Here is a 23,545-nt window from a genome sequence, read left to right on the forward strand (position 1 = left end):
GGTAGAAACTCGAAGTGGATGATGCCCTTGATGTCAAAAAAACGTGATGAGCATCACCTTGACCTTCGACTTCTACATCCTTGCTTCGTTTGGTCTTGGTGATGCCGGACCTTTCCACTGACTCTGCCGTTTGGTCTCAGGATCGTATTCGAATATCCACGAATCATCGCTCCTAATGACTCTCCCAAGCAGGTCTGGATCATCCTCGAGGCGCTCGATAATGTCTTGACAGACAATGACTCTTTGCTCTTTCTGGTCCTCGGACAACAGCTTGGGGACCATCTTTGCGCACACCTTGCACATTTCGAGATTTTCAGTAATGATGCTCCAGACAGTGTCCTTGTCGATGGAAAGTTCCTCAGCAATCATCTGCACCGTGAGTCGACGATCTGAGCGCACCATCTGCTTCACACGCTCTATGTTGTCCGCCGTTCTGCTCGTTGAAGGTCTTCCAGACCGTGGATCATCTTCAACCTCCTCCCATCACTCTTTGAACCTCTTGTGCCATTCAAATGCACGTGTACGTGACATCGTGTCTTCCCCATAGACTTGCTGCAGCATGGCAAAGGATTCGGATGGTGCTTTGCCAAGCTTGGCAAGAAACTTCAGATTGGCTCTACTCACGACTGGTAGCGCGACGACTCACACTAGACAATGTGTTAAGCACTACCTGTAAATAATCGCACAATGAGCGCAGTCAACAATCACCAATCATATATATATATATATATATATATATATATATATATATATATATATATATATATATATATATATATATATATATATATATATATATATATATATATATATATATATATATATATATATATATATATATATATATATATATATATATATATATATATATATATATATTGCTGGAATGTTGCGAAAGACTGTGACGCAACCCGTTCATTCAAGTTGTGTAAGTGGAGTACACAGCAGGCTCAGTCCCGTTACTTTTTAGACGGACCTCGTTTGTATATATATATACATTCTTGAGGCAGTGCTGTATTTGGAAATTACTTTTCATTGACGCCAGCCGCTGCAACATGCTCAGGTTGCGCCATTCTGACATGATAGAATGTACATTGTAAGACATACACCCGTATGAAGCAGACATACAGCAGCAATGCTGTCTGCGAGATCATCAATAAGCAGATCATTAACAATGTGGAGGAGAAAAAAAGAAATACTATACATCAGAGTTCATTGAGATAGATCTGACACCATAGAGCAGCTTCAATTCAGGACTGAGTTCCGAGATTCCCTTGAAGGAAATGGTATCCAGCCCCATATCCTCACATTGAAAATTGGAGCCATTGTGATGCTTCAACTTGATCTCAACAAAAAAAAATTGGATTACTTGACTACGTGTTTGTAATGTGTATAACAACTCTTTTGACCTAAGAGTTATTGCAGGACCATTTCCTGAAAAGATAATTTTATTGCCAAAGTTTTATCCCCAACCATCTTCAGTTCTTTTACCATGTAAAATAAGCCGACATCAATTTCCAATTCGATCTGCATTCACTATCACCATAAACAAAAGCCAAGGTCAAACCCAAGAGAGAGTTTGTATTTATCTTTCGGAACGATCTTCACACATGGTCAGCTTTACATGGCAATATCAAGTGTGAGGTTGTTCGACAGTCTCAAAATACAAGTGAAGCAGACAGACAAACAGGGATTTTTTTCCAAGACAAGATGGCACATACAGGAGCAATGTTGTCTCAAGGGAGATTCTGTAAAATATTGTTAGGGTTAGAAATGATCATTTTCTTTCAGGACTTGGTTAAAGACTGTTATTTGTAGAAGAATTGAATCCTGTTATTTGCAGAAATTGCAATGGAAAGCGAAAGTTACAATTATTTTGAGGACAATGAGCTGAAACGAGGATTCACACACACCTTAACCAATGAGGTAAGATTCTCTTTATTGATCAACAAGATATAGATTATTTTTTTTTGAATTTTTGTGGGTTAAACTCGCTGGAAATATTTTCGTATGGAGATGTGTCTCTTATGACCGAGAAAGCTAAAAGTGGTGGGATATCCTCGTGTGTTCAGAGATATGTGAAGGAAAATTTCTGTCAATGAAAAATCCTCCCTTTTAGATTTGGTTATAACCAACTTCCCCACCAATGTCTCATGCTATTCCTCTGCTCCGACTGGTTTATCTGATAAGGTGCTTGTGAAGGTCGACATTTCTCTAGTCATTCTCAGTGCCAAAGTTTGAGTCTGTCAGTCCATCAGGCAAAATGGGAGGGAATATAAGCAGCCATCACACTTCAAGACTGGTCTCTCATATCTCCCACCCCTGATATTAACACAGCTTGGGAATTCTTACACATAAACCTGCTCTCACTTATGAACATCCAATGGCCTGCAAAAGTATTCATCCCATCCAAAGTTTTCACATTTTGATGCCACTCGAGCAGATTTCATGAAGCTTTCAAATAAAACACAATATATATTCCTCACAAACTACTCCAAAGTGATAAAGCTAAAAAAAATGAGGATAAAATGTGAACAAATTGGATCAACAGGGAAAATAAATAAATAAATAAATAAATAAATAAATAAACCAGACTATTCTCAGTTGCATAATATTCAAACCCTTTGCTCAATTAATCCTCAACCACTTCTGGAGGAAATTGTTTGAAAGGTTACAAAATAAGTGAAATAGGTTTCACTTGTATGTAATCAGTGGTTTAAAAATGAGGCTCCCCCACATATCCAAGGGGTATATTGCAACGCAACTCATTCGGTCACTCATTATCCCTTAGGGCTTAGAGTATGGTGTAATCCATATTTAAGAAGTGGAAGACTTATCATACCACCCAACTCTTCCCAGATCACATCGCCCATCCAAACTCAGCTGCCAGGCAAGCAGGAAACTGTTCCGGGATGTCACTGTAAATCCAACAATGACTTTGATGAACACTGACCCCCATCGTAGAGCCTTGCAGATCTTTTGATCAACAATATCCCGTTCCCTTCACAAAGCTGTCATCTATGGACAAGTAGCAAGAAGAAATCCATCACTGAAAAAGACGCATCTAAAAGCTCATATGGAGTTTGCCAAAAACCATCTCAATGATACTGCAATAATGTGGAGAAAGGTTTTGTGGTCAGACGAGATAAAAATTGAAACTTTTTGTCTAAATTCAAAGCGTTACGTCTGGCTTAAGCCAAACACTACACATCACCCAGGCAATAACATCCCTACTGTCAGCCATGATGGTGGCAGCATCATGTTAAAATAATAATACCATTCCTTTCATGACATCAAGGCACATAGGGCTGTCGACAGTTTCATTCGCAAGGAGTAGTCCTGGATGGATCGCCATTCTGACACGGATTATCCTGAATGGTTATTACCTCATACGTTGCTACTCATTTCGCTGACCTTGGAAGGATGACAGGCTGAGTCAACCCTACCTTGCAGACAAGTGAAGCATTCAACGGTGACACGGGTTCAAACTCAGGACCACGAGCCAACAACAAGGTAAAGCATCATGTTATGGGGCTGATTTTCATTAGCAGGGACTGCCAGGCTTGTCAGGATAGAAGGGACAATGGACGGTCCAAAGTACAGGAGAATCCTTCATGGAAACCTGCTTGAGTCAGCCATGAATCTGAAACTGTGATGACTTTCACATTTTAGCAGGACAATGATCAGAAGCACAAAGCTAAAGCCACACTTGATTGGCTGAATTAGAAGAAAACAAATGTTCTTGAATGCCCCGGTCAAAGTCCTGACTTGCACCCAATTGAACATTTATGGCAAGACTTGAAAATTGCAGTCTATAGAGGATCCTCATAAAATTTGGTAGAACTAGAACAATTTTCACGTGAAGAATGGGCAAATATTTCATCATCTCACTGTGCAAAGCTGATGGAGACCTCCCAAAAAGACTCGTAGCAGTCATTCCTGCAAAAGGTGCTTCAACCAAGTACTGAACGAAGGGGCTGAATACTTTTCTAACCAGTGAATATTGATTTGTGCATGTTTTTTTTTGCAGGTAATCCTGACATGTAACCTCTTTAAACTACAAGTGTTTAGTTTTATCTCTTCAGTTATAAATTAAAAAGTTAATTTGGAGAAACTGTTTATACATCACTCGTAATCCATCGAGATGTGGCGTTATTGGTAGAGTGAATACTTTTGCAGGTCACTGTACATCCCATCCTGTCTTAGGTTATCATAACCATCCTCCCACCCATGGTGCACTCAATCTTGTGGTGAGGCAGTTGCCTTGAAACTCGCATTCTTCTCTTGGAAGGCAAACCCGATTGAAAGCAACGTCAGATCACTCCATAAAGCCCGCAAGAAGTGTGTCCACCCTCAGGAGAGCAAGAAAACAACATCTGTCCAACCTCAAGATTGAACTTTCAAACTCGTCTCCATCCTCCAAAACCTGCTGGAGCCTTGTTTAGTCTGTCTCTGGTGTATACTCCCCTGTCATTCCTTCCGTCACTTCAAATAGCACCATAGCCGACTCTGCGCTTGCAAAGGCCGAATGCCTCAATTTTGTGTTTCCTCCCAAATCATGTGTCCCCAAGGTCTCACTCTGTTCTGATCTGACCTAGTCTCCGGCCAATGCTCCTGGACTCTGTCTTTTGCACCTGAGAAGGTGGAGAAGTTTCAAGCAACCCTGGACTCTGATTCTGCAACTGGATAGATGGCATCAGCACACATATCCATAAAACCAGTTCTGCTAATCTTGCACATCCTTTCTTCACTCTTTTCATCGTATCATTAGCCCTATGTCATATTCCATCTGTTGGGAACACAGCAAGCATCACAGCTTTACATAAAAAGGTGCAAAAACTGATCCCATTAACTCCAGGCCTATCACCTTCCTTCCAATCATCAATAAGGACATCGTCATTATCACAGTCAACATAAAATCCTTCTTTTTCTCCAAGGCCTGATCTCAGACCATGAGTTCGCATTCAGTCCCGATAACTCTGCAGTGGACATGCTGCTTCAGCTCTCCAAACAATGGATGGAGGCTCTCGATGTCAGATACGAGATCAGGTCCATTTCTCTCGACATATCTTGAGAACTTGACATGGAATGACATCTTGCTTTGCTCTTAAAAGTCTGTGCCTCTGGGATCCAAGGCTACCATCACACACACGGCTTCCCAGCATCCTCTCCTCTTGTAGCCAAGGTGTGGCTTCATGTTTTTGCTGATGATGCCACCTTCTGCTGTTGTATCCATCCTCCTCCAGAGAGGCAGGCAGTAGCAGCTTCTGTTTCTTTAGATCTTGGAAGTCACAATATGGTCAAACACCTATATATCTTTCAATCCAGACAAATCTCACACTCTGTGTCTTTGAAAAGAGTCTGATGAACCCTCCCATCCATTTTCTTTACAATCCTCTTGAAGTTGTCACTCAAACTTTTGGGCCTCATCAGCCATGGTTTTTGTTGGGCAAACTACATCTCTAAATTGGCATCCAAAGCCAATCGTTAACTGGGAATCCTCAGTGCAAAGTCTTTTCTCAGCACATCTGAATTTTCATCCATCTCAAGTCCTTTATCTGCAGCTTGACTGAGTACTGCTCTCCCCTCTGGGGTGTTAGCCACACCCCACAGCCCACGCCCACGGATTGCTCAGCTCGACATCGTACCATTGGAATGATATGTTGAGGAAAAATACAGCACTTCAATATCATTGAAATCTCCCATGATGAAGCTGAGTCTGTGGGCCCATCACTTTCACATCTCAGAGAGGTTGCTGGTCTATGTCTTGTCCTTCCTCCTTTCTGGTTTTGCACACTCCTCCCTTTCCATGCCCCACCCTCTCCCCTCCGCGTCTGCAAGTTGCGCAAAGGCATACACCATAGACACCTGGAACTGAAACCTCGATCAACAATGCCGACTTTTCCTTTTTGTGCTTGAGCACAATGTCCGGACGCAATGCTTCGTTTGCAATGTCCGCACTTGATTTGATCATCTTGTTAATTTTTGAGGATCAGCTCTGGTTTGTGTTTCCATGATTGTTCTGGGGCTGAGATATTGAAATGTTTACAGATGTGCCAGTGGATTACTCTGCAGATGCTGTCATGTCTTTCTTTCTATGTACAGCTTTTCCGACGTGAGGTTTTTTACTCCACGAAAGGTGTTGACTGGTACTGTCTGTTTCTTCTTCACAAAACCTGCATTTGTCCGATTGACTCAATCCATTCGTTTTCTTCAAGGCATTAGTTTAGTGTGCAGGTGAAGTTTTGAGCATTGATGATGACTCATTCTCCATCCCAATTAATTCAACCTCTTATTAGCCATTCCAATGAGCCTTCCTTGTCAATCCCCATTCTGTCAAGCTCCTTTTTAAATCTTCCTGCTCTTTTGTCATTCTCCCATTTGTCAGAGTATATCTGCTGATATTTATTTTTGTAGTTTTCCCTTTCTTTCTTTGCAATCATTGGGGCTGTGTTTGTTTCTGTTTCGTTTTCCTGTATATTATTAATCACTTGCACCTGTTTTTTGAAGTTTGTTGTTCAATGGATAAAGTATCCCTTTTCTGATTTGTTCTTTTCTTGCTTGTGTGCAAATCTAATCTGATAGTCTGTTGCGCTCTTCAGATATGCCGCTAGTCCGACACACAATGTTCTGAGCACTTGGTTAATCTCCATCAAACCACCTCCTCCTCCTTACCTTGGTAAGTACAACCTCGGTACGCATTGCTTTTTTGTACAACTTGTGAGTAGTTAGAAGTTTCCTTGTTTTTTGTGTCTAAATTGTTGATCTCCAATTGTGGCCAGTTTATAATTGCACAGTTATATTGGAATACCGGAACTGTAAGATAGTTTATAGATTTCGTTTTGTTTCTTGGAGAGAGGGATGATATCAGAATTGGTCTTATTCTGTGTAGGTACTCTTTGCTGATTGATTGTTTTGCGAATTTTTAGTGTTGTATCTGGGGGCCTTCTTCTATTCTGAGGTATTTGGATGATGCTTCATTTTCTAGTTCCTGTATTGTTGTACTTTCGTTGATTGAGATGTTGTCTGTTCTTATTGTCTTTCCTTGTATAAATGTGCACTTGGCACAATTCACACCAAACTCCATCCGGATGTCCTCCGAGTACTGATTTACATGTTTCAGTTGATCTGACAATTTATTATCATTCGCTGTGAAGAGTTTTGCATCATCCATGTACTGTAGGTGTGTTACCTTTCTTGTTTCTTTGGTCATTTTTCTGCATGTAACCTCATATGCCCTTTCAAACTGACATTATGAGAGAAACCTTGATCACATATGGAGCATTTGAAAGGACGTTCTCCTGTGTGGATCCTCGTATGGCTATTCAAGCCGCATTTTTGAGAGAAACCTTTATCGCATACGGAGCATTTGTAAGGACGCTCTCCTGTATGGATCCTTAGATGGCTATTCAAGCTGCCTTTTTGAGAGAAACCCTTCTCACACATGGAGCATTTGTAAGGACGCTCTCCTGTATGTGTCATCGTATGCCTTTTCAAACTGACTTTATGAGAGAAACCTTGATCACAAATGGAACATTTGTGAGAATGCTCTCCTGTATGGGTCAACATATGTCTTTTTAAATAGTATTTGCGAAGAAAAGCTTTACTACAGACAGAACATTTGTGAGGACGCTCTCCCGAATGGATCATCATATGTGTTGTTAAATAGTATTTATAAAAAAAACCTTTACTGCAGACAGAACATTTGTGTGGGTGTTCTCCTGCATGGGTGGTCCGATGGCCATTCAAGTTCTCTTGAGAAATGAAATCCTCATCACAAACGTAGCATTTGGAAGGATGCTCTCGTTGGTTGTTGTCTCCATTTGCGGGTTTCTTGAGGTTACCTGTTAAACAAAATTCATCATGCACATATTATACTTGTAACGTATTCTCCCTTCGAGAACATGTTTGTGTTTGTTTAATTTTTTTATGAAGCTTTGTGTTGCGTGGACCAGACATACACTTGGATTTTGAAGGCGATGAGTCTTGACCTTGCAATTGTTTCTTCAAAAAAGACTTCTTCACTGCCAAGCTGCACCTGGAGGTAATTTGTCCAATTCGACCTCTTGATTGTTCTACAAAAAAAACAAAGAACAAGTCATTATGCAGTTTTTTTTTTTTGTCAAAATATTACACACCATTTGTAAAATTTTACAAACTGCAGACACCCACTCCCCATGTTACGAGGGTCCAAGTCTTACAGGCTGGAACCATATTATTCCTGTTTGGATCACCATTACAGTTCTTCCCCCCCCCTCACTTTAAAAAAATTGAATCTTTTTTGCCAATCACAAAGTGGGGAAAAAGCCCGAGAGTGTCGATTTTCAATTTTGACAGTGACGTCACATCTGTACGCCGCCTTCATCCAAAATGGCGGCTTCACTTCGAGAAACGGTGCATGTTGAGCTCGGATTCTGATTCCGATTCCACCATCATTAGCAACTCTGAAGGTTCTCAGAATGTTGAAACTGATCTATGGGATTTGTGAAGAAACGATTGGAGACAAAATTATTGATGGAAACCTTTTCAGGAGAATTATGGAGCCAAATGATTTCAAGCCTTGTGCGACAGTTTCAGAGCAATAATGCAGAAGTGAAGATTGAGGTGTTAAAAAGATCAAAACGCAGGTCGCATGTTAACTGCAGCTTGGTAGGTTTCGCTTTACGTTCAACCGACGGTTTATAAGGGAGGGATTTTGTATTAATTGATCAATCGGTTTATATATTAAATCGAGCAGAAATACCCCTTATCACTCGACAGAACATAAAATGGGCGACTCGTGCTTTGTTTAACCGTTGCCAGCTGATGAGTTGTCTTGTATTTTCCAGGATTGTCCTGTTTCATACTTTCCCAGGACACCATTTGCGTCCATGCTGTGTCCCACCGCCGTGTCCATGAGATGTCGATGTCCGGCCCCCATGAAGGGGGTAGTGGTGTGGTGGTGGGTATTGTTGAGGTGATGGTTGATGGGGGATGGTAAAGGGGTAGGGGGACCCTGAAAGTTTTTGCATCCTCTGTCAAATCCTCTTGGGATTGCTGATGTATACACACTTGATCTCCACAATAAATAGATGGTGGTTCATTTGATTTGTGAAAATTTATGTTGATAAATCGATCATTATTTACAGGTGTTCTTATGGTCACTGCCAGGAAATAGCAACAGATGTTTCATTCACCACTCAAACTGTCCACGTGCATGTACCGGTAGCTGGGTAGAGATGGTGTTAGTTTCGAGCGACAGCCGTTTCTTCCATGTCATCATGGGGATGGCATCCTCTCTCAATTGCGGCAGATAACCACAAGATCTAACCATCGCTGTTGTTTCATAACGGTGTTCTGTAACATGTTCTGAACACAAAAGCGAATATTTTATAGGCTCGATTCGCACTCGGGTATTCCGGACAAGCCTTGTGCAATTTCTTGGCAAACTTCGGGTGTTTTGGGAATTGGTGTAACATGAAACCTGCTTGTATTAGCAAAAGCAACAAGGACACATTGACTCGGCATACTTGTGTAAAATTGAAAATTATTAGCTGTTTGAGTTAAATCGTACCACCATGATGACAGTACGGACATGGCAATCGATTCCTGGGTGTGACATCATGGCTAATTTTATTAAGACAATTTTGACCTTTAATCACAAATTTACTCACTATATAAATCGGAAATCAGAAAAAGACATCTAGCCCATGAGCCAATAGGGATGGTTGGTACCATCTTGGGGGAATGATTCTCATAGTGATTTTTGGCAAGGTGTACAACCCTCGAGTTAGATAATATACGATAGCATTGCATCGGTGGTAGCTTTTTGTGTGTTATCACCCTGTTTATATGTCTACCCTTAAATCAGCTTTTGTGCAAAATGGCTAGGACAAGGTAACACCGTCCTACTTTACAACAACTTAACAACAATGAGTCAAAGGTGAAAATGAAACACAATCTTCTGTTGTACAGCATAAAATTACAGAATAGAAACACAAATGTGGTGTTCCACACGAACAAGGCCATTACCTAGGCCCAATGTGTTGCTGATAAACATATTGTCTTATGACCCAAAGACGGGTCCTTTATAGTTTCTAAGACATCTGTGATCATATGCATTGATTGTAAGTGATATAAAATGTTCAAGATGAACTTAAAAATCATAATCATTATCCATTTCTTCAATATCCTCATCTAAACTTTCCCCATCGTCTGACTCAAAGATGGATGCCTGGTTCTCGCAGTCTGGCAGTCTGCACATATCAGTGTATTTCAGTCCGTTTGACAAACACACATTTTGGTAGTGAACACTTTTTTTTTACAATTGCAAGCCAATGAATCAAGGACGGCCTCAGGTGCTGGCTGACCATCTATCCAGTGCGCACCAACCTGTTCAACTCCTTCCATCCTCGGCCAACAGGACTTGGTACTTTCGGGTCCTGTTCAAGACATCGTCTCCATATTGCAGCCTGGTAGTTGGTTCTTTGTGCGTGTTTCACTAAGCAGTCCCTGCATGGTAGAAGTTGGTGGCTCTCTATCTCACCTTTCTTCGCACAGAATAGGTCGTACCTAAGATCATTGACCTCAGTGGATGATGCCTTTGGTGCACAGAGGAGGCAAGTAAATGTCTCGAGTTTGTCCATCAATTCTCAGGAGAGGTCCCATATATGACAACTGGAGGAATGTGTCCTGGGTTTCCCTGTTGCTGGTCATGAGTTTCAAGGCGCTTGTCTTCCCTTTGCCTGGAAATGCACTGACAGTGTCACATTCTGTATATGCATGCATCCCAATGAAAGCCCGACAGACATCTATGCCAACAGTGGCAGCAACCTTCATGATGTCACCGAGCCTTGTCCCGGTTCTTGTTCCACATTTCTGGAACAGTGGGACTCCAATCCTGTCATGAAATTGTCTTCTTCTGTCTTACGCCGGTTTCAGAAAAGTTTATTTGGGAATGGGGTTACGAAACGGCTAATAATACACAAAAGGCGACCACCAATGCAATGCTATCACATACACTACCGATCAAAAGTTTTATAACACCCCCATTTTTCCAGTTTTTACTGAAATTTAAGCAGTTTTATGTTGAAATTTACTCTGAAATTAAAGCATAGAACAAATAAACAATTGCAGATAAAAAAGAAATCGTGGAATCATTTTGTTGAACAAAATTTAATCTAAATTTTTGACTCATCAAAGCTGCCACCTTTTGCAGATAAAACAGCCGAACATACTCGTTGCATTCTTTCCACAATGGAAATCAAATATTGTTCGGAAAGTTCTTCCCGGAAAGAATCAGCAAAATTTACCAAATCCACATTTATGTTCGACAATACCAAATTGTTTCAAAGGAGATTGCACAAGTGACAAAAACTAAAAAGGTTGATGGAAGATCAAGGTATATATTGACATGCTGGGAGTATAAAATAGTGACATACCAGACTTGGGTGTGAATCCATCATCCTGATGGTGGAGGTTGCAGACATCACTGAAACTGATTCCAAAGAAACCAGGAAGGTTTTCCAGCTGCACATTTTGGAATCCAATAAACTTTTGATGGAAACTGGAAAGTTCTCGAATAACATTCTCCAAGTTAACGAATAGACTTCCCAACAGAGAAGAGCCTGCAAGCTGGACAACCTGCGGCTTCAAAAAATATTTCACAAATTTACAGAAGTCAGCATACATGGCAAATTTAAATTTCTCTTTGGCGAGAGAGAGGAGCTCTGCTCGCAATGTATCGGAGTCTGTACAAGCTCGAAGAACCTTCTGATTCTCAATTCCAAGTATATTGATCACTGCTTGGGCTGTTTCTGCTCTCAGGCCTTGTGTTTGGAGCCATTCCAAGAAGCTGTCCATTCCACCGTTGACCTGCCAGTGACACAAGGCTTATGTTATATAAAAAGGAAGGGTTTCTATTGTTGTGGTCATGTCCTCATCCCGGTTGGAATCTGATAAGTCGTCTCAATGTGACGGTAATGGTGGAGCATTTTGGAGTCTTCTCTAACAGATTATACATCTCTGCTGCTATGGATTGGAAGTCCGAATCGACCCAGAGTTCCACCAATTAGGTATCGCATGTCATAGACAAGTGAAGCTGAGCAAGCCTGATGTGCGACGTCGTGTCCAGGTGTGTGGCGTTGAATCACTGCAGCCAATCAATCCCTTAAGGGGTTTTTCTTAATCACCCCACAAGAACCACGACAATTATAATTCAACCCGAGGTCAGGTATATCATTTCACTACGATAGCACTCAATGTGTTGGGATGGCATGGGAACAAAATGGCTACCCATTCAAATGTGAACAAAATGAGACGCTTCAAAACTACTATAGAGTGAATTTTCAAGCATTTAAAAGCCATCCATTAAATAGGCAACAGCACAGGGAAGGAAACACAACGAAACAATCCAGGATGTAATATATATTTTTTATAAATAGGGGCAATACACCTGGGTTGTCATTTGGGAAAATAATAATACTGAGGAGGAAGTCATCATGGTAAAATATCAGCAAATGTACCAATGTTATAGCAAATGTAAATTTTGGTGGGCAACCTCCCCATACACCCCTTTAGAAAGATTTTTTTTCATGTCATGAACAATCTTTGGTGCATGATAAATGACGAAGGTGGTGGTCTTTGAGTGTATTTCCTTGAGTGTCTTTTCTGAGAAGATATTAAACACCTCTTTTGGGGGTGGGGGGGACCCCCCCTGTAAACTCCCTCCATAGACTCCTCAGATCCTGATTTTATTTGTTTTTTTCATCATAAATTTTATCACAAATTTCATCACAAATTTTAGTACATCATAGGTGATGAAGGTTGTGGTCAAGTTTCATTGGAATTGCATGTGTAGCTTCTGAGAAGAAAGCAAATAACTATTTTGGGGAGCAACCCTCATAGACCTCCCTTCAAGGCCGAATTTTTTGGTACGTACAAGGTGATGAAGGTTGTGGTAAAGTTTCATCAAAACTATGTGTGTAGTTTCAGAAAAGAAGTTGCAAATATATGTGGATGGACGGACGGATGACACACCATCCCATTAGCAACCCGGAACTACGATCCAGGTGAGCGAAAAACGAAAAGCATGGTCCGTCCATCAGTAAGTCAGTCCATGAAGATAATATGCCTTAATATCACATCCTATAAGCCTGATGTTGGTTTAGTGGTTAGGGTGGCTGGGTTGGGATCCTATGGTCCTGAGTTCAAGCCCCAAATGGCTGCTGAATTAACACCAGGTGGGGTCGACTCAGCCTGTCATCCTCCTGAGGTTGGCAAAATGAGTACTAGTATACTTGTAGAGGGGCAAAAAATCAGCGGCACAGCTGCGCTCCAAGAAACTATAGCTATCCGGCAGCCAAGCTGCAATACAGAACAGAACAGAGAACGTCCACTTTGAATGTTGGTTTCAGACTACACTTGCGTCTTAATTATTAGGTACTATTGGAATGTATCTTTCAACTGCTGAGACCCCTTTGACCGTTGCAGACCATTTAAAACCCCAAAAATACCCCGAGGACACCGAAAACCCAAAATACCCTGAGGAACCAAAGGTCCCCAAAGATGCTTTTGCCTTCCTCATATTTTTAATTTTACTCATATTTTTGCCTTCCAACAGACAATTAATAAAAGGAAGAGAAAACCTCAAAAAATTCTGGACTGATGAGGGTACAGAGTTCGACAACAAAACATTTATGAATTTTCATTAAAATAACGGCATTACATGATACAGCACCTTTAATGAAGGAAAAGCAGTTGTTATTGAGCATTTTAAAAGAGACTACATATAAAATTCACTCAACTCAGTTCTCAACAATGGTTATCTTTAATTCAGGACTTTGTAGATAAGTACAACGATACGCTTCATACCTCAATAAAATCCAAGTCATCAGAAACATTTACAAAGTTAGAATATGAAAAATAGATTTATCTCAGAAAGCCTAAGTTCAAAGTTGGTGATATCGTAAGAATGTACAGGTGGAAATCTCATTTTGAAAAAGGTTACACCAAGCGATGGACAAATGAACTTTATAAAATCATTGATGTAAGAGATATAGTTACTTGGACTTGGAAAATATACGACTTAAAAGAAAGAAGAGATTTTGGGTTCATTTTATTCACAGGAATTACAAAAGACAATGATAAAGTGAAGAATTTTTTTTCTTTTCAAAAATTTACTCCACCCCATTTTTGACCCTACCCACACAAGCAAGCCACACCCACATGTCACATCCATGCAAGCCACACCCACACAAGCCTCACCCATCCACACGCCCCCACCCCACCCTTCATCCCCTCACACACAGGGAGGGGAGGGGGTGGGATGAGAGGAGTGGTGGGTCGTTGGGGAAGCGCACCTCCCCCCCTTCTACCCTCTTTTTTTTACAACTCCTTTATTCTTTTTTTGTCATTAAGAATTAAATAATTGTAAGCAAAGCAGATATAATAAATACCTAAAACATACAATATATTACACATTAAAATATCTACAACAGATTTTATGATAAAATGTTTGTTTGAGTGAGAGAGTGGGTGGACTTGAATCATCTGAGTGTTTCTTTCCTGTCAAAACACATACACACAGCTTTTAATATTATATGACACACCTGTGGATGCCTAAGGAGGTGTCGGAGTTTATTGTATTGTCAATAAATAAATATATCCTAACTCTCATGTGTTAGATTCAGTCAGAGAAATGAATAATTAATTACCTAGCATCCCTGTGATGCCTGTTTGGAACAAGAGGCAATATATCTAAGCTTTCTATGTGATTGACACTGTAAAAACAGGAAACACAGGCACTCATTTAACATAATTGCATTTGATCATGTGTAATACCTTTCCAGTGAATCTTCAAGGAACATTGAAATTTAACATCATTCTATTTTATTACGTGGAATACCTTTCAAGAAAATCTTCAAAGAACATTGAAACATTGGGCAAATTCTGTGGTGTCGGAGGTCTCGGAGGCAGGTTAGTCATGCATAAAATGAGGTCATTGTGATATGCCTGACAAACGAACTGGATTTCAGCCAAGACGTCATTCAGAGCTTTCCATTCCTTGTGAAGATCATTAGCATGCCAATTCACGTAGTCGACGAGTGAGTTTGAAATGCTGTAATAAAAGGAAAAATAAATAATTAGTTATACAATTAAAATGAAGACCAATTACTACACCATAGTCCCAAGAAGGAAGCCAGACTTAAACAGACACAGACACAGACACAGACACAGACACACATTAACAGTTTATTCGTTTATGAAACTTACCAATGTTGTGATGAGTCATTACATTCTTCCTCAATGAAAGATGGTTCATCTCTTGGGTCAAACATTGGGTCATAAAGCAAACTGTCGTTCATTACCGTTGGGTCAAGATGAGAGAAAATAAAAACTGTCAAACAGAAGAGATTTTCAACTGAGAAAATGCCTCGCTTTTAAACCATTTTTGAGGAAGTCAGTTGAATATGTGCCCAGACTTGTCCCATTGTTCACTTTCTTATTTTCCAACCGCTCCCAGTAATCCTGGAAAAAAGACTGTGTTCCACTCCCTCAATAATTTAATGTGTTCATGTTTGAGAAAAGGTTCGAGTATGGAAAATATTATATAACAGATGAGTGCTATAAAACAATTTTATAAAATAGAACTAATATTTATTGACTTTCCATATAAGTTTAATGTACATGAGTGGTACCAAAATATGCTCAGACAAGAGCATTAAGAGAGGTTTATCATTTCATCTCTGCTCAGCAAAGAAACTGAAAGGTCTAAAGAAGAGTATATTAAAAGAGACCATGAACTTTCAACATTACCTTGAATGTATATTGAAGAGAAAGGATGTTTAGAGAGAGATTAATCTTATTAGAAATTATAAACATGAAATATTCTCAGAGAATGTTAGTTAGAATGCTATAACAGCATTTGATGATAAAAGATATATCATGAGTGATGGAATAAATACATTACCTTATGGGTTTCAAATATAAGTATTAATAAAAATGGGGTTGGAGGTTTTAACGGGCTACTGCAAAATTATAATTAATGGATGAATGAATTAAGTTATTCCTGAAAATAAAACAGATATTTATTGGATCTCGACAGGACTACTCAATTTGACTACTCAAGTGACACATCACTGCATCAAACCCTCCCTTTTGATGCTGTATATGTATGTATATGTATATGTATATGTATATATATATATATATATATATATATATATATATATATATATATATATATATATTTAAAACATATACATAAAAATTATATGTAATATATAAAATGTACAAGATATAAAATATACAATATATAAAAAAATATATATTGTTGCCGGCTGGGGGTCGGGTGAGAAGACCACCAGGGGGGAATTGCAGGCCGGAACCCCGGAATTGCAGGCCATCGCACATGGATAATTCAGTGACGCGGCGGGTCGCTAACCGACTGTGAACGCCAATAACTCAACCACGTGACTTGGGGTCCTCAGTCTAGTTTATCCGGTTACCTAAAAAAATAATCACATTATCTAATTACTGGGGGTACTTCTTGTCCGAACCGGATCACTTTACCGGATCAGATGCAGCCGAGCGACACTGCCAAGGACGCACCGGCTTGAAGGAACGAATCATTGGGAATAAAGTCCCGGCTCGGTTAGGATACGGATCATGCTGGATCAATGAAAGAAAAAGACAAAAACAAGCTGGGAACATTTCTACAAAGGATTTATTAACAGGCAGGTGAGGAAAGGTATGTGGTACAGTAAATATAGCTTTTATTGTGGTGTGTAAGCAGAGATAGAAAGAAATGTGAAAGGTATGGCAACAATATAAGCAACTTACAAAAGCAGACACAGAACAGAGTTATCCCAATACAATTATTGTACAATCTTAACTAAAGCGAGGCCAGGTACCAGGACACAAACGCATGCACGCACGCACACACACCGATGAAGAGGAGTTGATGAAGAGAAAAAGGAGATGAGGCTAACGGTCTCTCAATACCCTGCATGATTGCCCAACTACGCCACCAGTACATTTTGGGGGGATGTTCTGCTGGGCGATACCTTCCTGACAGCTGGAGCGTCGTCTCTTGCTTTGTGGCACTTCATGCAGCTAGCGTCGGTCCAGAGAATGAGATGCAACCGTCGGGCATGCAGGGAGGAACTTGGGTGGAGTCAAAAGCCCATGGGTGGAGAGAGGCGGAGTCCAAAGCAAGTGGGCGGAGTGGCAGACAGGATAAGGTGGACAGGTGGAGTCAGCGACGAGGCGGTGAAGAAAGGGCGGAGTCAGCAGACGAGAGTGAGAGTGAGAGTGAGAGTGAGAGTGAGAGTGAGAGAGAGAGAGCGGACGGCTTCGCGATCTGGCTTTTATAAACCCGGTGCAGGGTGGGGCGCCACCCCAAAGCGATGTGTCATCAGCTGAATCGGGCACTCCGATTGGCCCCGTCCACTGTGCGGCCCGGCCGTGATGGCCGGAAGCGGCTCCACTCCACTTTGGCAAGATGGTTCCAAGCTCTGCGGAATCGTCTCGCTCCGAACCCCGTGATATGAAATCACCCTGCACCGAACCCCGTGGTATGAATCGCCCTGCACCGAACCCCGTGATATGAATCTCCCTGCACAGAACCCCGTGATATGGATAGCCTTACAGCGAATCCCGTGATATTAATCTCCTTGCACCGAACCCCGTGCTGTGCCCCGGCGACCCGCGGTTGGCGCTGGTCAATATGCCTGCTCCGTGGTGCACCACGCGGCTCGAGAGATCCGGCCGGACAGCATGCCTCTGCCAAGCAGCGGCTGCATCAAGGCGGAGGTGCGGGAGGATGTCTGTCGTCCGCGGGAGACATTTGTGGCCATTGTGGTGAGCGAAGACCGACGGCAAGGCGTTATTGTAACCCCATGCCCAGACCCAACCAAAGACGTGTGTGATTCGAGCCCCGTTCTGTACGATGATAAAGTATCATGAGCTGCGCGCGAGTCCGCCATTGTACACGTGGTCGGCGCGTGGGTCCGCCCGACATCGAGCATGCCCCGTACAGTGCATGTGGGTCCGCCATTGGACACGTGGTCAACGAGCAGGTCCGCCCATCATCGAGCATCATGTTCGCGGATATCAGAGGAGGTGGGGTGCACGGTGCCAACCCCGATCCGTGCCATGAATTGAAGGAAAGAGCATCGATATAAGTGGATTGAAGAAGAATGTGCTGTGTGTGAACTGTATGTTGTTAGCATTTGGTGTGTTGGTTATGCCTCTGATCGCCTGAACAGTGGGTGGGGGGCCGTTGCTGTGGGGCACGTGCTCTATGCAGTGCTGGTGTTTATTGTTGGCTTATACTGCTGCCCTTGGTCTTCTGTGAGGACACATTCTTACATGAAGGGCGTGGCTGTGGTTTTTACAGATGGGTGTCCGAGCGGAGTGCCTGCTGGCCTCTCAAGGACCCCTTGCTTGGATTTACCTCAGGAATAGAGACAAAAAGAATAGGAATGAAGTTCAGAGGTTTAATCAGACCGAACTATGAGATTTACACAATGCACTGTCCTGTTCGACCCATGAGACAGAAAGGACTATTCCTAACGTACATTAATGAAATAACTGACTGGGGACCACTGTATGTTGGCTGAGCTATTGGTGTTGGAGGGATGTGGTTTCCATAACCGCAACAATATATAATATATGTATATTAGTTAAGGCCTAGTGTTCATGGTTCACCACGAGGGGAAAATCCTCGCACTCCCCGCAACCTCCATTCCTGCAGGCCGACATGCCACTGATAACTCCGTGACCCGGCGGGTGGTGAAGCAACAACGCATCAATTAGACGGCCAAATGTCCTCATGTTCCTCCCTCAAACACCGTTTACCTGGAGGGGCGGGGGGGGGGGGGGTAGAGGAAGTGATGTGGCACAACTAACGAGGCTCGTGCCCTCAGCGTGAATATGCAGAATTGCAACGGAACAGAGAGTGTAGTGCTGACTTTAATGCAGCAAAACAGCTGGGGTAAAACTTCCCGATTACCGCTGGTGTGGACTGTGTGTGACCAATAGGGAAATGACAGGTTGGAAGAAAACATGTTTGGGTATATTTATACAGGGGGATACTGGGAAAATGTGTGTGGCACATATATACAGTGAAGGCTATATTCACAAAGAAGGCAAAGCACATATGCAGGGGATATGTGAGGGTACAACACATACAATGGAGGAAATTTGTGTGGCATGTATGTCCAGCAAATAAAACAGACGGAGCACAACAACAAAGGCACTTTGGTAGAGCACATACCTACGCCACATAATGCCTGATCCACGAGAACATATCGGGCCCACTACATTACTATATCGTTTTTCGCCCTATCTCTCAATGGTGAAGAATCACTGTGAGAATTAAATAATTATATTATCCAGATTTGGATTTGGATCTTCACCAAAATTAAATAAATTCGTTCTTATCACACACCCAACCTGTCCACAACTTTTTGAGATATCCTGCACACAAACAAGAAGAAGAAATTTGACCTATGTTGAACTAAAAAAAAAAATTGGTTGGTTGAATTCAGTGACCTGAAATATAAATCCTCTTCAAATTTCAAGTCAATCGGATGAAAATTGAGGATTTCACAAATCCCACCTTAGTTGTCGACTTTTTGACCTCAAAAACACAAGGCTTCTTCCTTCTGACAAACTCGACCATATGGTGAAGTTTCGTGAAGATGGGTTTTAAATTGTGACCTGAAGGCGATAAACAAACAGACAGACTAACAAGATCGAATAACCAATATACTTGAAAAAAAAATCTTCGATTTTGTAAGTCATAAATGAAATTGCTTGTTGAGAAAGGAATTGCCAGAATAATTTGGTCATATCTCCATGCTCTCTGAAAAAACAAAAACCTGGAAATCAATTTGGTTCTTATAAGTCGATAGTGCTACTGTATAATGAGTTATAGGACTTTTTTTGTATACCTTGTCGAGGCTCGTGTGAGAGCTAACACACAACGCACAGCAAGGGGGGCATGAGATAGGAGGGGAGGGAGTGGGAGGGACAACAGTGGGGAACAGAGACATAAGATCTGTGGAAGGGAGAGGGATGGGGCAGGGTCCACGGGGTATACAAGATGGACATTACAGGGAGTTTCAGGAAGGAAAGCAGGGAATTTAAAGGAGGTGGGCTTGGGTGGATTCTCGGGGGTAGAAAAGATCGAGGATTTGGACGGCAGATGATAAGAGGTGGTGGTGAACAGCTGTTTTGAAGGTCTGGAGGGAAGAATGGGAAAGAATAGTGAGGGAGTTTATTACAAAGGCGGGGAATAAAGAGGAATGAAAGAGTGAAGGTGAGCAGCGATTTGTGATTTTGGTAGTTTTACCAGAAGGGGGTTGTTGGCGGACCTTGAGCGTCCTGTGGAAATGTGGTGGGGACAAATCGCAGAGAGAGCGGAGGGGGTGGGGGGGGCAAGGCTGGAGAGGAGACGGTACAAGACAGAAAGACCACCGACCAACCTGCGGTGATTGAGTGAGAGGCCCAAAGACTGAGCCTCATTGCGGGAGATGCCAATGATCCGAAATGCCTTGGTTTCTACAGCGTGAAGCCGAGAAAGGTGGGAGGCAGGAGCACCAGCCCAGAGGGGAGAGCAGTACTCCATCACTTAGTTTGGTCATGATCATAACTTGGAAGTTAATCGACTTGAAATGGCGTTATCGCAATTTGAAAGTTTTGACCCGACCGCGAAGAAGGGTGTTGGTGTGACACCCAAATGAGACATATTATATGGTTAGATGCAGTATTGGAAGATGCACATTTTGGATTTGGTTTGAAGTCGATACAACCATTTTAGCAAACGTTATTGCGAAAATAAGAATTTCGGTGACCTTGACCTTCACATTTGACCTAGATTCACCAAAAATGGCAAGTGTCTTAAGTTGGACCATGGCCGACGTCTGTACCCAGTTTGGTCATGATTGCTGAAACGGTGTGGCTGCTACAGGGTAAACAAACACACAAACAAACAGACAGACACACACAGAAAAAGGGTGAAAAGATAACCTCCTTCACCTTCGGTGGTGGAGGTAACTAATTCACTTGACACTTATGAGCCCCTTCGAGAATCTTAATTATCCTCACAGAAGCCTTGGTGCCAATCAGAATCACTACCAGAGAAATGTCGAGAGGAATGGTGGGTGTTGTTAAAGTAGATAGGATGCAGAGCAGAGCGTGGGTACGGCTTCTTCCCTCCCCGACTTGGATGAGGGCAAGTTCGGAACGCATACACACTCATGGAAGCCTCCCCTTGGTAGCTCTCGCAGTCCCACCAAGCAAACGTGAGTGCAGGCTTTGCAAAAGGACTCTTGGTAAAGGGGCTGTCACACCTTGACGTTGTAGCCAGCGTATGTCAACGTATCAAAATGAATGTAAAACGCTGGCATACACTGAACTCTTGATGTTTTTTTTTTTTTTAAGTTTTTGGCGTATTCATAACGAGTTGGACGTATGCACAACGTATTAGTAACGCACACAGAACGTTTCGATAACTTATAGATAACTTATACCAACGAATGCTTAGCGTGTTGTCGGCGTTCACAACGTATGCCCAACGATAGTCTAACGTATGCATAGCGTGTAGCAGCGTATCGTCGACGATCACGTGGTGTAGGCTATTCATAGGCTGCCGCTCAACGATTTAAATCATAACCGCACTAGAAATCGAAGTGTCAACATCACCGTCATGCAGAAGAAGAAAAAAACAAAATAATAAAAAAAAAAACATGGAGTCTGGAACACTGATGGGTTCCTCCTGTGAACCCCATTTTTATATACCAATTCCCCTAAACGCTGCCAATACGCCATTATATGGTAGCTGTAAGTTAGAAACACGTTCAGTAAGTTCTGTGATCGTCCGGAAGATGTCAAATACGTCTACATACGTCAATATGCGTTGGAGATATGTTACACATCGGTTCAAAGCACGTTACTCATTGGTTAGAAATAAGTTTCGGGTACGCTAAACATTACCTTGACGCGTTTCGACTTATTAGTAACTTTCAAGTACCGTGTGTCGACGTGTGTCAACGATCACATAACGTGCCTACAACTTATGGCCAGCGTATGCGAAACGTGTGAGGCATACGTCGAAAAATTTTGAGCATGTTAAAATTTGTCGATGAGCTCGGCGTACTACGACGTATGCCAGCATGCTTCAGCGTGCTCTTAATGTATACAAAACTTACCCATAACGTATTCGACGTGTGCCAGCGTTTTAGACAAATTTTTAATTCGTCGGCATACGCTGGCTAAAACGTCAAGGTGTGACAGCCCCTTCAGGAGAGCTTGATGAATCAAACGCACGGGAGATCGAGATGCTCAGAAAGGGCTTCAATGTCCATTGTTCAAGCTCTTCCACATCCTCTCGCCTTGAAGATCGACACGGAGCGCCGCGTCTTGCTCACCGGTACGGAGCGCCGCGTCTTGCTCACCGGTACGGAGCGCCGCGTCTTGCTCACCGGTACGGAGCGCCGCGTCTTGCTCACCGGTACGGAGCGCCGCGTCTTGCTCACCGGTACGGAGCGCCGCGTCTTGCTCACCGGTACGGAGCGCCGCGTCTTGCTCACCGGTACGGAGCGCCGCGTCTTGCTCACCGGTACGGAGCGCCGCGTCTTGCTCACCGGTACGGAGCGCCGCGTCTTGCTCACCGGTACGGAGCGCCGCGTCTTGCTCACCGGTACGGAGCTCCGCGTGTTGCTCACCGGTACGGAGCTCCGCGTCTTGCTCACCGGTACGGAGCTCCGCGTGTTGCTCACCGGTACGGAGCGCCGCGTCTTGCTCACCGGTACGGAGCGCCGCGTCTTGCTCACCGGTACGGAGCGCCGCGTCTTGCTCACCGGTACGGAGCGCCGCGTCTTGCTCACCGGTACGGAGCGCCGCGTCTTGCTCACCGGTACGGAGCGCCGCGTCTTGCGAATGCCGCTGAGCTACATGACGTACCGGAGGAGGACGGAGGAGGGAACTCCTGCCCGTGGTCGCTCGTTTAACAAAGGATGGAATGTTAGTGGAATGATAACCAGGAATGTGACATTTTAGATCCACACGATCATTTTGTTTTTATTTTTGGGATCAGGAGGGAGGCTTCTATCAAGCACCTCATTAACTGACCAATCAACAAACTCAACATACATTCAATAAAAACTCCCTTAACTAATCCTCATTCCAGATCATCGAAAATAAATTATTTTATCTTCAAATAAACGTTTTGAAAATCTTCCTCAGGATTAAATAAGAAATTTCGAACATACCTCTTCCGTTCAGGATTGACGAGACCACGAGCACGAGCCGCGTTGCAGTCACTGCACAAGGTTCAGGAGATCACCCGGAAGTTTTTCATCATTTTCCTGTTTCCGCGCATTCTTCTTCTGATGCTTCTTCTTCTTCTCTATCCTTTTATTCTTCCTTCTTGTAATCCCTTTCATTGTCCTTTTAAATCGTTGGTCTCCACGAGAGTCGTCGAGGGCTCATTGGCCGATAGACGTCACATGGCCAACTGAAGCCACAGATCGGCCATTCTACCACTCCCATTCACGGT

General features: G+C 42.6%; 1 protein-coding gene across 20 annotated transcripts; it reads right to left on the reverse strand.

Moving 5' to 3' along the window:
• Positions 1-1,430: 1,430 nt before the first annotated feature.
• LOC147029097 (uncharacterized) lies at positions 1,431-23,545 on the reverse strand. 20 transcript variants are annotated; one of them, XM_085876222.1, is made up of 7 exons: positions 23,259-23,513; positions 19,604-19,704; positions 16,552-18,840; positions 15,253-15,376; positions 14,885-15,097; positions 14,694-14,759; positions 13,789-14,544 (listed from the first exon to the last, which is right to left on the reverse strand). In XM_085876222.1, exons 4-7 carry the CDS (start codon positions 15,342-15,344, stop codon positions 14,526-14,528), a joined length of 390 nt encoding a protein of 129 aa, XP_085732348.1. In that variant the 5' UTR covers positions 15,345-15,376; positions 16,552-18,840; positions 19,604-19,704; positions 23,259-23,513; the 3' UTR covers positions 13,789-14,525. The 20 variants fall into 20 exon arrangements, 11 of the variants coding, with proteins under 11 accessions (XP_085732339.1, XP_085732341.1, XP_085732340.1 ...); XM_085876219.1 differs by having other exon boundaries at positions 15,253-15,507; positions 23,259-23,508; XM_085876213.1 differs by lacking the exons at positions 13,789-14,544; positions 14,694-14,759; positions 14,885-15,097; positions 15,253-15,376 and adding exons at positions 1,431-7,844; positions 7,962-8,075; positions 11,421-11,853 and having other exon boundaries at positions 23,259-23,523.

This window comes from Eptatretus burgeri, chromosome 4, assembly GCF_056783735.1.
Source record: "Eptatretus burgeri isolate ZD-2024b chromosome 4, Ebu_testis_v1, whole genome shotgun sequence".
Lineage (NCBI taxonomy): Eukaryota > Metazoa > Chordata > Myxini > Myxiniformes > Myxinidae > Eptatretus > Eptatretus burgeri.

Coding starts and splice junctions, on each gene's coding strand:
- LOC147029097 (XM_085876213.1), bottom strand. CDS start 16,692: ATGTTCCCAGCTTGTTTTTGTCTTTTTCTTTCATTGATCCAGCATGAT. Junction 11,854..16,551: donor GCTCGGCTGCATCTGATCCG/GTAAAGTGATCC, acceptor TGTCACTGGCAG/GTCAACGGTGGAATGGACAG. Junction 7,845..7,961: donor ATCGCCTTCAAAATCCAAGT/GTATGTCTGGTC, acceptor TTTGTTTAACAG/GTAACCTCAAGAAACCCGCA.